At 37.2% G+C, this 11,804-nt stretch overlaps 1 protein-coding gene across 2 annotated transcripts in view; it reads right to left on the reverse strand.

Annotated features, from left to right (window-relative positions):
* The window catches only part of Kdm3 (Lysine demethylase 3), a 400,441-nt gene extending 389,504 nt beyond the window's left edge, over positions 1-10,937 (reverse strand). For both annotated transcript variants that reach the window (XM_076393685.1, XM_076393684.1), the window contains exon 1: positions 10,653-10,937. In XM_076393685.1, coding sequence (XP_076249800.1) covers positions 10,653-10,808 — 156 coding nt within the window. In that variant the 5' untranslated portion in view covers positions 10,809-10,937. The remainder of the gene's footprint in view (positions 1-10,652) is intronic.
* Positions 10,938-11,804: the final 867 nt, after the last annotated feature.

Here is an 11,804-nt window from a genome sequence, read left to right on the forward strand (position 1 = left end):
TGGCGCAAAACTTCACTATCACTTCGCAGACCAAGGACACTCTCTAACTGGCAAGGTCAAAGACCTTTACTCAAGTTCCTCATAGCCTACAATCACCTCAAGGATATTCACAGGAAGACCTACCAAGATTTGAACCCAGAGCAACGTCAACGTCCCACAAATCGTAAATGGGCCAAAATGGCGACCCCCCTCGCCTCTTTTCGTGTCGCAACGCGGAGTCAGGCGGCCTTTTTCGTGCACCTGCCATGTTCACCAGCAAGCACCGTTATGCAGCGATGTAAGAAGTGCGTCTGGGCGCACGGTTCCCCATGAAAACGCGCTCCAGAGAAAGAAGGAAGCAAACCTGCTGGCCAGGGCCAGGAAAAAGTCAGTACCACTGAAATTATTGGCAACATCGGACCCCGAAATTTGCGGTCGACAAGTTACATACTGGCCTCGACGAAACTAACACTTTCGCGTAATTTCCTGCTGTTGGCTGTTTTGTGCCCGCAAATTGCGCCCAAGAACGTCGGGGTCAGCTGCCTCTGCGGAAAGAAATCCTCGAAATTCTGTTCTCGGTGCGTGGGAAGCGGTCTGTCTTCCTTCGATGACGCAACCATGAACGAGCGTAACCTTTCGGCGTGAGAGATTGAACGGTAGAAGAAACAAAGGCCACGAATAAATTCGTAGGGTCAGATATTATCTACGCGTTGACACTGAGCTGCAGGTGGGCACTGGGAGTAAAGTATCGAACTTGTAAAAAGGAACGATCAACATCTTGAGAACTGGACATACAAGTTTATGTTCCATCCCGTTGTGGCATTTAATCGTTGGCTAAAATGGTATGCAATGGGTTATAGACAAATTATTGCCATACGTACTTCTTGTTTGGCTTTTATAATACCTATGAAAGAGCACATTCCTACGTTTAGTGGGTAAGTTTCTACTTGAGCCGTGTTGAAATTAATAGAATGCATACACAATAAATACGTAGATATTGATAGCTTTATTTTAATTCAATGATTCTGATAGACATAAAATTTTTAATGAGAGTAAAGAGAGAATATCTAATTCAGTTAATACCTATATACTGTATACTGAATACCTATACAGTTATCTTGAATATTTGTATATAAAGAGCTTTTCTGGCGTCATCTACAACTGTTAATAATACACTTAATACAGCTAACTATTAAACTAAAAACGGCTAAGTATGATACGTAGTTTCAGCTAATTGTAAATTAAACCTGAAAATGGTATTTCTGTAGATTTTTTTAATTAAAATGATTCGGTGCAGAATTAAAAGCAATTGCAGCAACACTCAGATCTTAAATTTGGTTAAAAATGACGATACCTAGTATTAGAAAAAAGATGTAGATATATTAAAATTTCACTAGTCGAAATTACTGAATTATATATGACAAAATAATGAAGACAGAAATAATTACTATTTTCCATTAGAAATTTATATAATTATTGCCTTTGGGTTGTGCAATTATCTTGGCACTTTTTCCTTTTCATCATGTTATTTAGAAAGCTTTCGTACACGTGCAAACTTTTGAATAACAGATCAGCTATATACCACTTATCTGGAGCAAAATCACTGCATTCTACTCAACTTGTAATAGCCAACACTGACGAAGTTTATTAGAAGAACATTAACTTCCTATTATAGATACTTTTACTTTAAATTACGATCGTGTGGCCTACAATAAGTAATTACGTCAAATTGCTTAACTGGAATGTAGAAAATACTTCATATGATCTAGATTATTATGTTAAAAAGATATTCTCACATTTTAATTATTGAATATGCTATTTAATCGCCTGTATCGGTCTGTAACCGAACCTATAATGCTAGTAATAAAATTTTAATTAAGTTCTAACCATTCCGCAGTTCAAAACCTCTCCGAACAAGAATATTTCCTTTCACACAGGAAACTACTAAATTCTTGTACTCGAAATATTCTAGCAACCAATTAAACACGCGTAGTACATGTTTCGCGAGAAAGGTGCACGCTTCCTGAAACGCATCTAGAATGCATCCGCGTGTGTACCATTCATTCACTTTCGCTCGCGATCGATGCATCGACAATCGACACCTATGCAGCTTCGAGAACACAGATCGTTCTTTATTCGGCCGAAACCGCGCGAAATCGTATCGTTTTCGTGGAAGGAGAAAGCGAATGCGTGAAACATGAGCTACGAGCCATTCGATGACCTCAGAACGAGCTCGATGCTCGATCAGCGAATGACCCCTGAGTGGCAAGTAGTAAGCAGATGTCAACCGAATTCATTCTAGAGACGAACGATATCAGTTGGCGCCACCACAAATTCGCTGATAGACTCGAAAGCATGCGAAGGCCGCGGTTATAGAAGCTTGACCCATAGTAGAATTTCGCAAATGGTTGTCAGCGAAGAGCTTTTACAGAATAGAAGTAGTTTCTCCTAGTCAAATGGGAAAGTGAATTAAAATACATCGATATTTGCATGAAACAAGGAAGATAGTAACTAATTTATAACAAGTACCTATTTACACATTGTAGTCTACTGTACTCAGCTTGACTAGTTATAAGTTCTAAGAGAGCATATTCACTGCTACAGTAAAAATGAAATTGATGCTTTCATTTATTAATCGCTTGGATTTTTCTTCGAATGGGTATATTAGGAGCGTCAAAGAGAAATTCATTATTTAATCTTCTACATAATTCACAATCATTTGACGTTTATCAAAATTAATAGATCGATAGAAAATTGTAGATATATACAGGGTGTTTAATAACATGTGGGAACCACTTCGTGAGTTGATTATATGCTTAATAAAAATGGAAAACGTCATATAAACACATGTCTTCGTCAATCTGTCTTCGTTTATGAGATATAATGGATTTTCTGTTTCAATTATCTTTACAGAAGATGCTCAAAATGACCACTTTACATTTGAAGACATGCCTGCACTCGTCTTGTCATTGATCTGGTTACTCTCTCTATCATTCCTCGTGTTTCTCGAATTTGTTGAAAGCCTTTTTATATTCTATTTCGTAGTATTTCAGCATTTTCAACTGATGTTACGTATACAATAGATTTTAAATGTCCCCACAAATTTAATACATTCAAATCCAGAGAACGAGCAGGCCATGCAATGGGACCTCCACGATCAATCCATTTATTTACAAAATGTTGATTTAAAAATTACCCAACTACTCGGCTAAAATACGACAGAGCTGCATCATGCATAAAGCACATACGAACACTAATACCGACTGGAACTTGGAAACGCGTGCTCAAAGAATTAACGTACTTAGTGCCTCTTAGTTTCCCATCAAGAAAAAAAGGTCCAATTAAAAATTTTGCTTACGAACTACTGCAGTCTATGGAAAGAGAGGCCGAATACAGAGTTTGCTCTATTTATAAAATTCATTATATCTCAAACGAAGACAGATAGGACATGTATTTATACGACTTTTTCATCTTTTTTAGGCATACAATCAACTCCCGAAGTAGGTCTCACATGTTATGAAACACCCTGTATAAAAAAATCAGAAAAGAAATTTAATCAACTATTAAACTTCAAAAAAAGCCATTTTTCATACAAATAATGGCTTTTTTCTGTTTCCTTAAGATTTCATTAATTATTCAAGTATCTTATTTGTTAAATGTCCTCTAATATTTTAAATAAATACCTCATAATTTATCATTCTCCCATCAAATATGTATATTTGAATATTCGCACTTTTACACAAAATACTTCGAAACATATGCAAAAATCCAAAGAACAACGAACATTCGCATTACCATACAGAACAAAGTACACGTCAGACTGGAGTACACAAGTACGTAAAATTATTTTTAAACATAAATTCGCGAAATGTATAGAAAACAATTCCCTCGCGATTTTATGCCCCATCGTTGATCTGTATTTAAATGATTCACACCGATCGAATGCCGGGAAAATTAATGTCTCTTTTCTGCAAGCAAACAATTTTATCGGCCGTATAATTTCCACTGTTACATGGATGGTGGCTGACTTTCCGAATGAAACGGAATATTAATGCTCCGCGTTATAATATCATAAATATTGATGGTTAATATTAAAATTTCTCTCTAAATTTAGCAAGTGCGCATCCCCTTCGAGAAATATTTATTTTTCGCAAAGGCTGGCGCTCATTTCTCGTCCGCGAATTCGCGAGCGTAGAACATTAACGTTTCGCGCAGAAAGATTCCACCGAGACTTACTAAAAACAGAGTCCGTCTCTGAATCAAGAACTTTGTACTTTTAACCGTGAGCAGATACCATCGAATGAATCATTCATCGAGTACTAAATTCCACAATAGAAAGAGAAAAGAATGTTGTTTCATAGATAATCGTGGAAAAATTTTAAACAGAATGAACGTAACACCCTGAAGCTGTCAATATTGAAACGTTATCATCGTGGAAATAATTCGACCTGCCGACAAGGGGAAACGTGATTGCAAAAGCTTGTCGTCCGTTATCTTCGTTGCATAATGGAAAAATAATTATTACCAAAGAAGTGAATAAGCTTGGCCTTATTAATACGATGACTTGTGTCTCGTGATAAAGAACTGAAGAACAAATACGCTTTCCATAAACTTCTGATGAAGATTAATAAATAAAATAATAATTTTTATACTGAATTTTATTCGAGAATTTTAGTATCATGTCTTTTGCAACCTTGATGTCTGGAACTCCGTGAGCAATGTTTAATGTTTACAAATTTTAAACAAGATTAAAACATAACATACTATGTTCTTGATATGTATCTAAATTTCTATAGGAAGGTTCCCAGACTAGATAGAAGCGTCTAATTATTAAACCGTATAATAATATGCATTAATCCTCAACTGATATGGTGTCAGTATCATAAAATAATATAATTATCAAAATTGATTGTTAATAGCGGGCAGAGAATTCGCAACTTCACAGTTAATTATCATTTATAAATAATTCACTGATATTTTACACAGCTAATATTAAAATTTGAGATAGCAAAAATGCTGTGATCCCATCATATCAGTCAAAGGTTAACACAATTTAATATTTAAATATATTATACGTAGATATTCGAAGGTTACAATTGAGTTTTGAATAAATAGATATTGTATTTGTATTTAGAACTATTCAAGCAATTTAACACTCGAATACTATTATAGTTGTATTTAGCGCTAGAATTATTCAATTTAGCTGTTTCATAGATATTGAACTGCTACAAATAAATTTTGAACACTCGGTTTCAACTATCAAATTCAATTTCATCTTCTATACCTTATGCTACCCAATAATTGGTTTAAGGATTACGCCAGCGATAACTATGCAACTATATACAGCTCTCATTCGATTCTGATCACGTAATTAAAAATGCATACTAGTAGCAACGACTAAGATTGGTTCTGCATGCCTTTTCCGTGTATGCAATGGATTACATCGATAATGTATTTATAATTATATACCTAAAATCAAACGAGCTACCTATATACATATAGGTACCCTGGCTCAAGCGGCTCAAGTATAATTTCTACAATCCACACAAAATATGTACAGTTCTACAGAATATTCATCTTTAACAGTATTCGAATTGTACCTGCATATCCAAAACTATTTGTATCAAAAATAGAAGGTTCTACAGAAAAATTCAACAAATTCAATCTTATTTCAAATCACGACTATCAGATAGATATAATTTACATACGCCTGAGTTTCTTTTTACACGGTGGACATATACAGTATGAAAAAATATCGTAAAAACTGATTTGTAAGTTACAAGTCCTAAAATCAATTTTCACATAACTCTTTTATATGACTTTTCTTACATAGCAGACATCCATCATGTAAAAAGATATCCAGATCTATTTCAGAATCGAAGCGATTGGTAGGGGAGAGCCAGCTAAAACTATATAGTCCGATAAAACCATGTACCATGCTTTTTTTATAACTAATTGTAAAAATCCAGTGACCATTTATAGTAATTACTTTCTGCGATATTTAACTGTTTGTTAACAAAATTTTATCATGAAACATGTATGCTGTAATGAATTATTCAATTACGCTCATATTGATATGCTTTGATCTTATTTTTAATTTATTTGAGAAACGTACAATAATGTTTTGGTAATTGATAGACAATTAACACGAAGATACGTATTAAGAGTACCTACTTATAGTGTATTTTGAGAATAGTTGACCATCATTTTTTTATTCGTATTTAATTGAAAGCAAAAGTTTATATACTCACGTCTTGGGGCAAAACTCGCTACGCAATTTTACACTGAACAACAATTCATAAATTACTGTTTAATTGAAATCATAACAATTCTGAATCTAGGCCGTGAATAATACTGAAGAACTAAAATTAATGAAAACAAACGAAATTATGTGAATTTAGAAGAAATATCACTGAGAATAATTTTTATGTTTAAAGTTGCAAAAAAATGGCTTGGATGAAGATTAGGAACAATGTATCAAACACGGTGGATGAAATGTTTAGCTTCTTAATTGTTAGTTAAGATGAAAGACAATGTTATATACTGTATACGGTTTTACTCACCCCTATGGAGCAAAACCAAGAACATTAGATATTCCGTTTTGTTGTTAAAATAAGTAATATGTTTAAATTTTTAATTGTATTGTTGTTGTCCTATGTTACTTAGGGATGCCTTTAGTAGACAAAATTTGAATTTTACAATTTGACTTATAAATTAAGAAGTTACAGGCTTAGAAAGTCAAGCATACAGTTTTACCCCACCTTCCCCTACACCAAGCGACCAATGCGTCAATTTCCTAGTATTCTTATCTAGACCTTCACATCACGGCCTGTGCCCATATTCGACACACATATAATTGACAAATATCAGCGACGACGTAACGCGGGAATCACCTGCATTACGCGTCCTACATGCACCTACACGCGCACACACGCGAGGCAGCGACGTCCTCGAAAACTGAAATAGTTATGACTAGACGTCGCGATAAAGGAAAAAAAAGAAGCTCTCAGGTAAGCAGCTCGCGCGATAGCTTATGTAATCGGAGAGAAGCCGTCTGCCCGCGCCAGCTTCTTCAAACTCTGCTCTGCCCCACTTTGCGTTTTGGCAGAGTCTGCTGCGGCCGTTTAACCTTGCTTATCGCCGATCAAGTTCGACCAGCGGCTCCTCAATGGATCGCGAGCGCGCGATAATATCTGGCCACCTTAGAGCCACGAGTCGCGCGTGACGCAACACCTCCGAATCCGCGACAATCAAACTGCGCTGTTTGGTCTCGCGATACGACCGACGAGACATCGTGTTGTTTTCAAACAACCCACAATTTATCGCCCACGCACGGTGGTAATCGCGACAACCGTAAATAAACATTAGGTGGCACGGTTAAAAGGGGAGACTCGAATCCTTTCCGACACGTCAGAGTCACAGAGCCATCAAGGAATGGTTACGAAGTTCCTGGGCATCGAAATCTCTCGTTAACGCGCAGTTTCGAATGGAATACTACGTTAATCTCGTCGGGTATGCTTGCAATAAGGGTTATTAACATAGAGAAATACTTTATGGTCCAGTATCGTCGACAAAACTGCATGACCCATTAACCTTGCCTCGAATCGTGAACCGAAAGAAAACACCCGTATAATCTCAAGGAGATTGCAATTCGTAGCTAGCTATCGAACCTTTTCGACCGATACTTGTACAGCCTTCGATGATCAGAGCGAAAAAAATATTTACCAAGTCGACCAGAGGGAGACCGCACGATATAGACGCAAAGGTTGTAACCGACTCAATATTTCTCGCGTAAATAGACTATTTCTGGTTTTCGAACGAGCGAGACGCGACTTCGCGATTTCTTTTCGAGTGGAAAACATGTACGTGGATATTTTCAAGGGATTCTTGTTGTTTGGACTGGTGCACGTTTGAGTATTTGGTAATTTGACTCTTTACTCTGTAAACAGGTGTCATTCTTTTCTCGGTGTTCTTGAAACGGTCGCATATCTCCTAAACAAATTAATATCGAACCTATAGTTCCCTCTGTAAAAATTAAATTTTTGACTCGAAGCTCAATTTGAAATATTTGAAAGTGTTGCATTGATTTCTTTTAGAGTTTTTCAAATTTGATCCACTCATAAACGTGTTGCATACAAAAGACCCCTGTTTACAGGGGTTGAGGCACCAGAAAATACAATTTCAGAGTAAGGATTAACCCTTAACTAGTATGGAGTATTATAACATAATGTGGTAGAATCATTGCTGCTCCATTATCAGAAGCAATTAATAATAGTAAACAGAAAATTCACACCTAAGTAATTTACTGATACTTTACGCAATAAATATCAAAAGTGAGATAATATAAATGCTGCGACCCCACCATACTTGTTAAGAGTTAAAATGGAAATAACGAATTATTATGAACTGTTATAGGTGTAGTTGGGCTTAGTGCGAGATATGCGATTGAAAACATTTCATGTGAGTTACTACGTCGTGTCTGAGCATTTGCAAAGACATTGGTGTCCTTGAATTACACACTCCTGCATAACTGATGAAATTCCAGTTTCGATCATTTTATTTTCGACGCGAGATATCGCGCGCTCTGTCGATATCGGATATCATCAAATTCGCTAAAGATTAACATGGAAACGAGTAAATACGATGTTTGTCCTAAAATTTGAATAACGAATAATACGTCACAGCGAATATTAATATTAATGTTTCGACTGACTGTTCTTTACGCGTTCGAGGTAAACAAAAATGTTTGAAGTGTACGTAAATATTGCGAAATACTAGCTTTCATGTGATCATGTTTTTTCATTTGGAGTTTTCAAGAAAAAAATGAGAAAATGTTTTAACGATAGCTAATTCGAGATACGAGAGAACAACTGAAGAAGAAATATGGTATTCTTGAGCTGAATATATACCACCAAATTCAGTTACCTCTAATTAAAAAAACAAATAAGTAACCTTATTATTTCATTTTGAATAAATACCCCTAATAACCCTCTGCAAACCAACCTTTTTCTCTGGTTGTGAAAACAAATCTTTGAAAAATTCGTTATTCTAAAATTCATATATGTAAGATACGTATAACCTGAGCTAGTGTGGAAATTCATGAACTTGTTCGTACTAAATAAATTAACCCCCAATTGTCAAATGATGTCTCCATCATATGTTCACCATAAAAAAAGATTCTTTCAGAAGATTTTCAAATTTTGTGTATTCACAAAATTAATGTGTATTCAAATTAATGAAATTGCATTCTGAGTAATTCAAAGTATGTCCTTAAACAGTTAATTGTAAAATAATTTAAATGGATTTTTATTTTTGCAATTGCATCGAGTGAAATTAAATTATGATTATATTAAAATGTTCTCTTAACTCTACCGTATGTCAAGATGCTAAATAAAATTCCGAATATACAGTAATAAACAGCATTGAAAGCTAATAACCTCCGTGAAATGAAGGAAAAACTCAATTTTACTATAAATAATATTTACTCATCACATCGTTATTATTCATTCATAATACTAAATAATGCTTCAACTAATAAATAGTCTGTGAACGTTTATGTATTCATGGAAAAAATACGAAACGGTGCAGGACGCATATAATATCCAAAAATGTAAAAAATATTCTAAATATAACTTTATATAATCGTAATAAATCTGTATTTAAATTTCATAAAAATATGAATTTACATAAACATCCACTAATAAATAATATTATTCTTTATGTGTCCTATTTGGTAAAATCAGATCAGAAGTTAAAACTCAATTGTTTTCAATATATAATACGTATCGCACATGTACTTCAAAAGTAATAACTCAAAAAACGTGATTTTTTAATTACTGCTATAAATCAGTTTGCTAATGCACCTCTACGCATTATAAAAAGTTTATTAGTTAAAGATTAAAATTATATAATTTATTCAAAGAAGTCTTAAAATGTAAATTACAAATTATTTAAATAATAATAAAAAAATCATTTAATGCAAGTAACATAACTACTTTTTAGACTAATTATTCGTAAGGTAACTTTCATTAAGTAAAACTATTTTTTATGTCAATATAATATATTTAATAAATAACTTTCTCCTAAACTCAATCTCCTAAACTCTCCTAAACTAAAAATAGGTTTTTGCTTCACCTCAAAAACATGCTCCTTTGAGTCGTGACACTTTTGTAATACATGTGCAATATGTAACCCCAGTTGACATGGCGTTATGGGGGTTAAACGAAGTCCTACCTTGCACATTCTGTGCACGTATGTTGTAAATAAACAGACCTATCACCTGTAGACTACTTATGTCTTGATTTTGTATCGAAATCAGGGACATCACAAACTGTCAAATATAATAAAAATTTCGTGAATAAGGAATACGATCATTGACAATAACAGTCGATATGTTACCGATTAGGGTATAGGGTAAAGTTTGTTTCTCAGAATGTTAAGAAACCACATATGGAAACGAGAGCACTTATGGAACGACCTGAGGGGAGACAGAACGCGGAGTTTGAATATTCGTAAGGTCGGTCGGTAATGTAAACAGAAACGGCGTGTCGCGCGCGCGATGCCAGATAGGCCGCATACATCGAACCGAAGTTTCTATTCTACGGTGGCACCAGCCGAGACGCGTGTCTCGAAACTCGGTCGCCAGAAGAATCGTTGCAGCTGGCAGTACTCACCTGAAGATCATGACAGCCGTTATCCCTGTGACTGGCAGCACGAATCACCCCTGCACGCCACCCCCACTCACTGATCTTATTCACCTTTAACTTGGTGAAACCACTCACCGAGAGAAACCTCTTTCCCACGATCTCTTCGCGAAACTTGTACGCCATATTATGGATCGGCAACCACGGCGTGCCGAATCCGTGAATTCGGATCGCCAGCCGGCTCTTCGAACCACCCTTTCTCTCCTCCTCCTCTATCTATCCGCTCCTCCTTCACCGTCTCCCTCGCGAGCTCTATCTCTGTCTATCTATCCTCCTTCCCTCTATTCCGATCCGTCGACGAGCGTGCCTCTCCCCCAAAAAAGAAAAGCCCACGTAGCACTGAACCGCGGCGAGACGAATGAGTGAAAGCACCGATCACCACTTCGTTATTTTCCACCAAAACACCAAACAACAGCACGCTCACACTCGGAGGCCTCTTCCCCTCGTGATCGCAACGGGGCGAACAAACAACAGGGCCATGAGGCGCGCACGATCCTCCTCCTCCTCCTCCTCCTCCTCTCTTCCCTTTTCCTCTGCCTTCTTTCGACAGTCGATCAGCACCAGCACTAGCACCAGCACTAGCACCAGCATTAGCACCAGCAGCAGCACAGCCACTCCTTGCTCCTACGTACACGCATCTGGACAGAGGACCGAAAGCTCGCCGCACGCTTTCCTTCGCCTTCGCAGACCCGCGGTGCTCCGATCCCCTTTTTTTTTTCCGTTTCCTCGGTCGCGCTCCTTTTACAGTCCGCTCCACCTGCCTGACCGCCGTACCCCCGACGATGATGATGATGACGACGACGGCGAAGATGATCCCGGCACCGAGCACACAGGATTCCGCCTGCTGCTCCCTCCTCGCCACGTCCAGGACACCGAACCAACGCGAAGGACACTTTCGAAACTTCCGGCCGCACACCGTGTATATTGGACGCACACTAGTTGGTTGACGGTAACGGCGGCAGCGCGGTAACCAAGCACTCCGAACGGTACCAGTGTGAACGTGAGAGTGACGCACACATGACCGGCCAGTGATATCGCGTAGCGCACACTGCGGGCGGACGGCAGGGAGGCACGGCTCCTTCCCGCGGCTCGTGCCCCCTCCCCCACCGCCTTCTACACCAC

This window comes from Calliopsis andreniformis, chromosome 3 (genome assembly GCF_051401765.1).
Source record: "Calliopsis andreniformis isolate RMS-2024a chromosome 3, iyCalAndr_principal, whole genome shotgun sequence".
Taxonomy (NCBI): Eukaryota; Metazoa; Arthropoda; class Insecta; order Hymenoptera; family Andrenidae; genus Calliopsis; species Calliopsis andreniformis.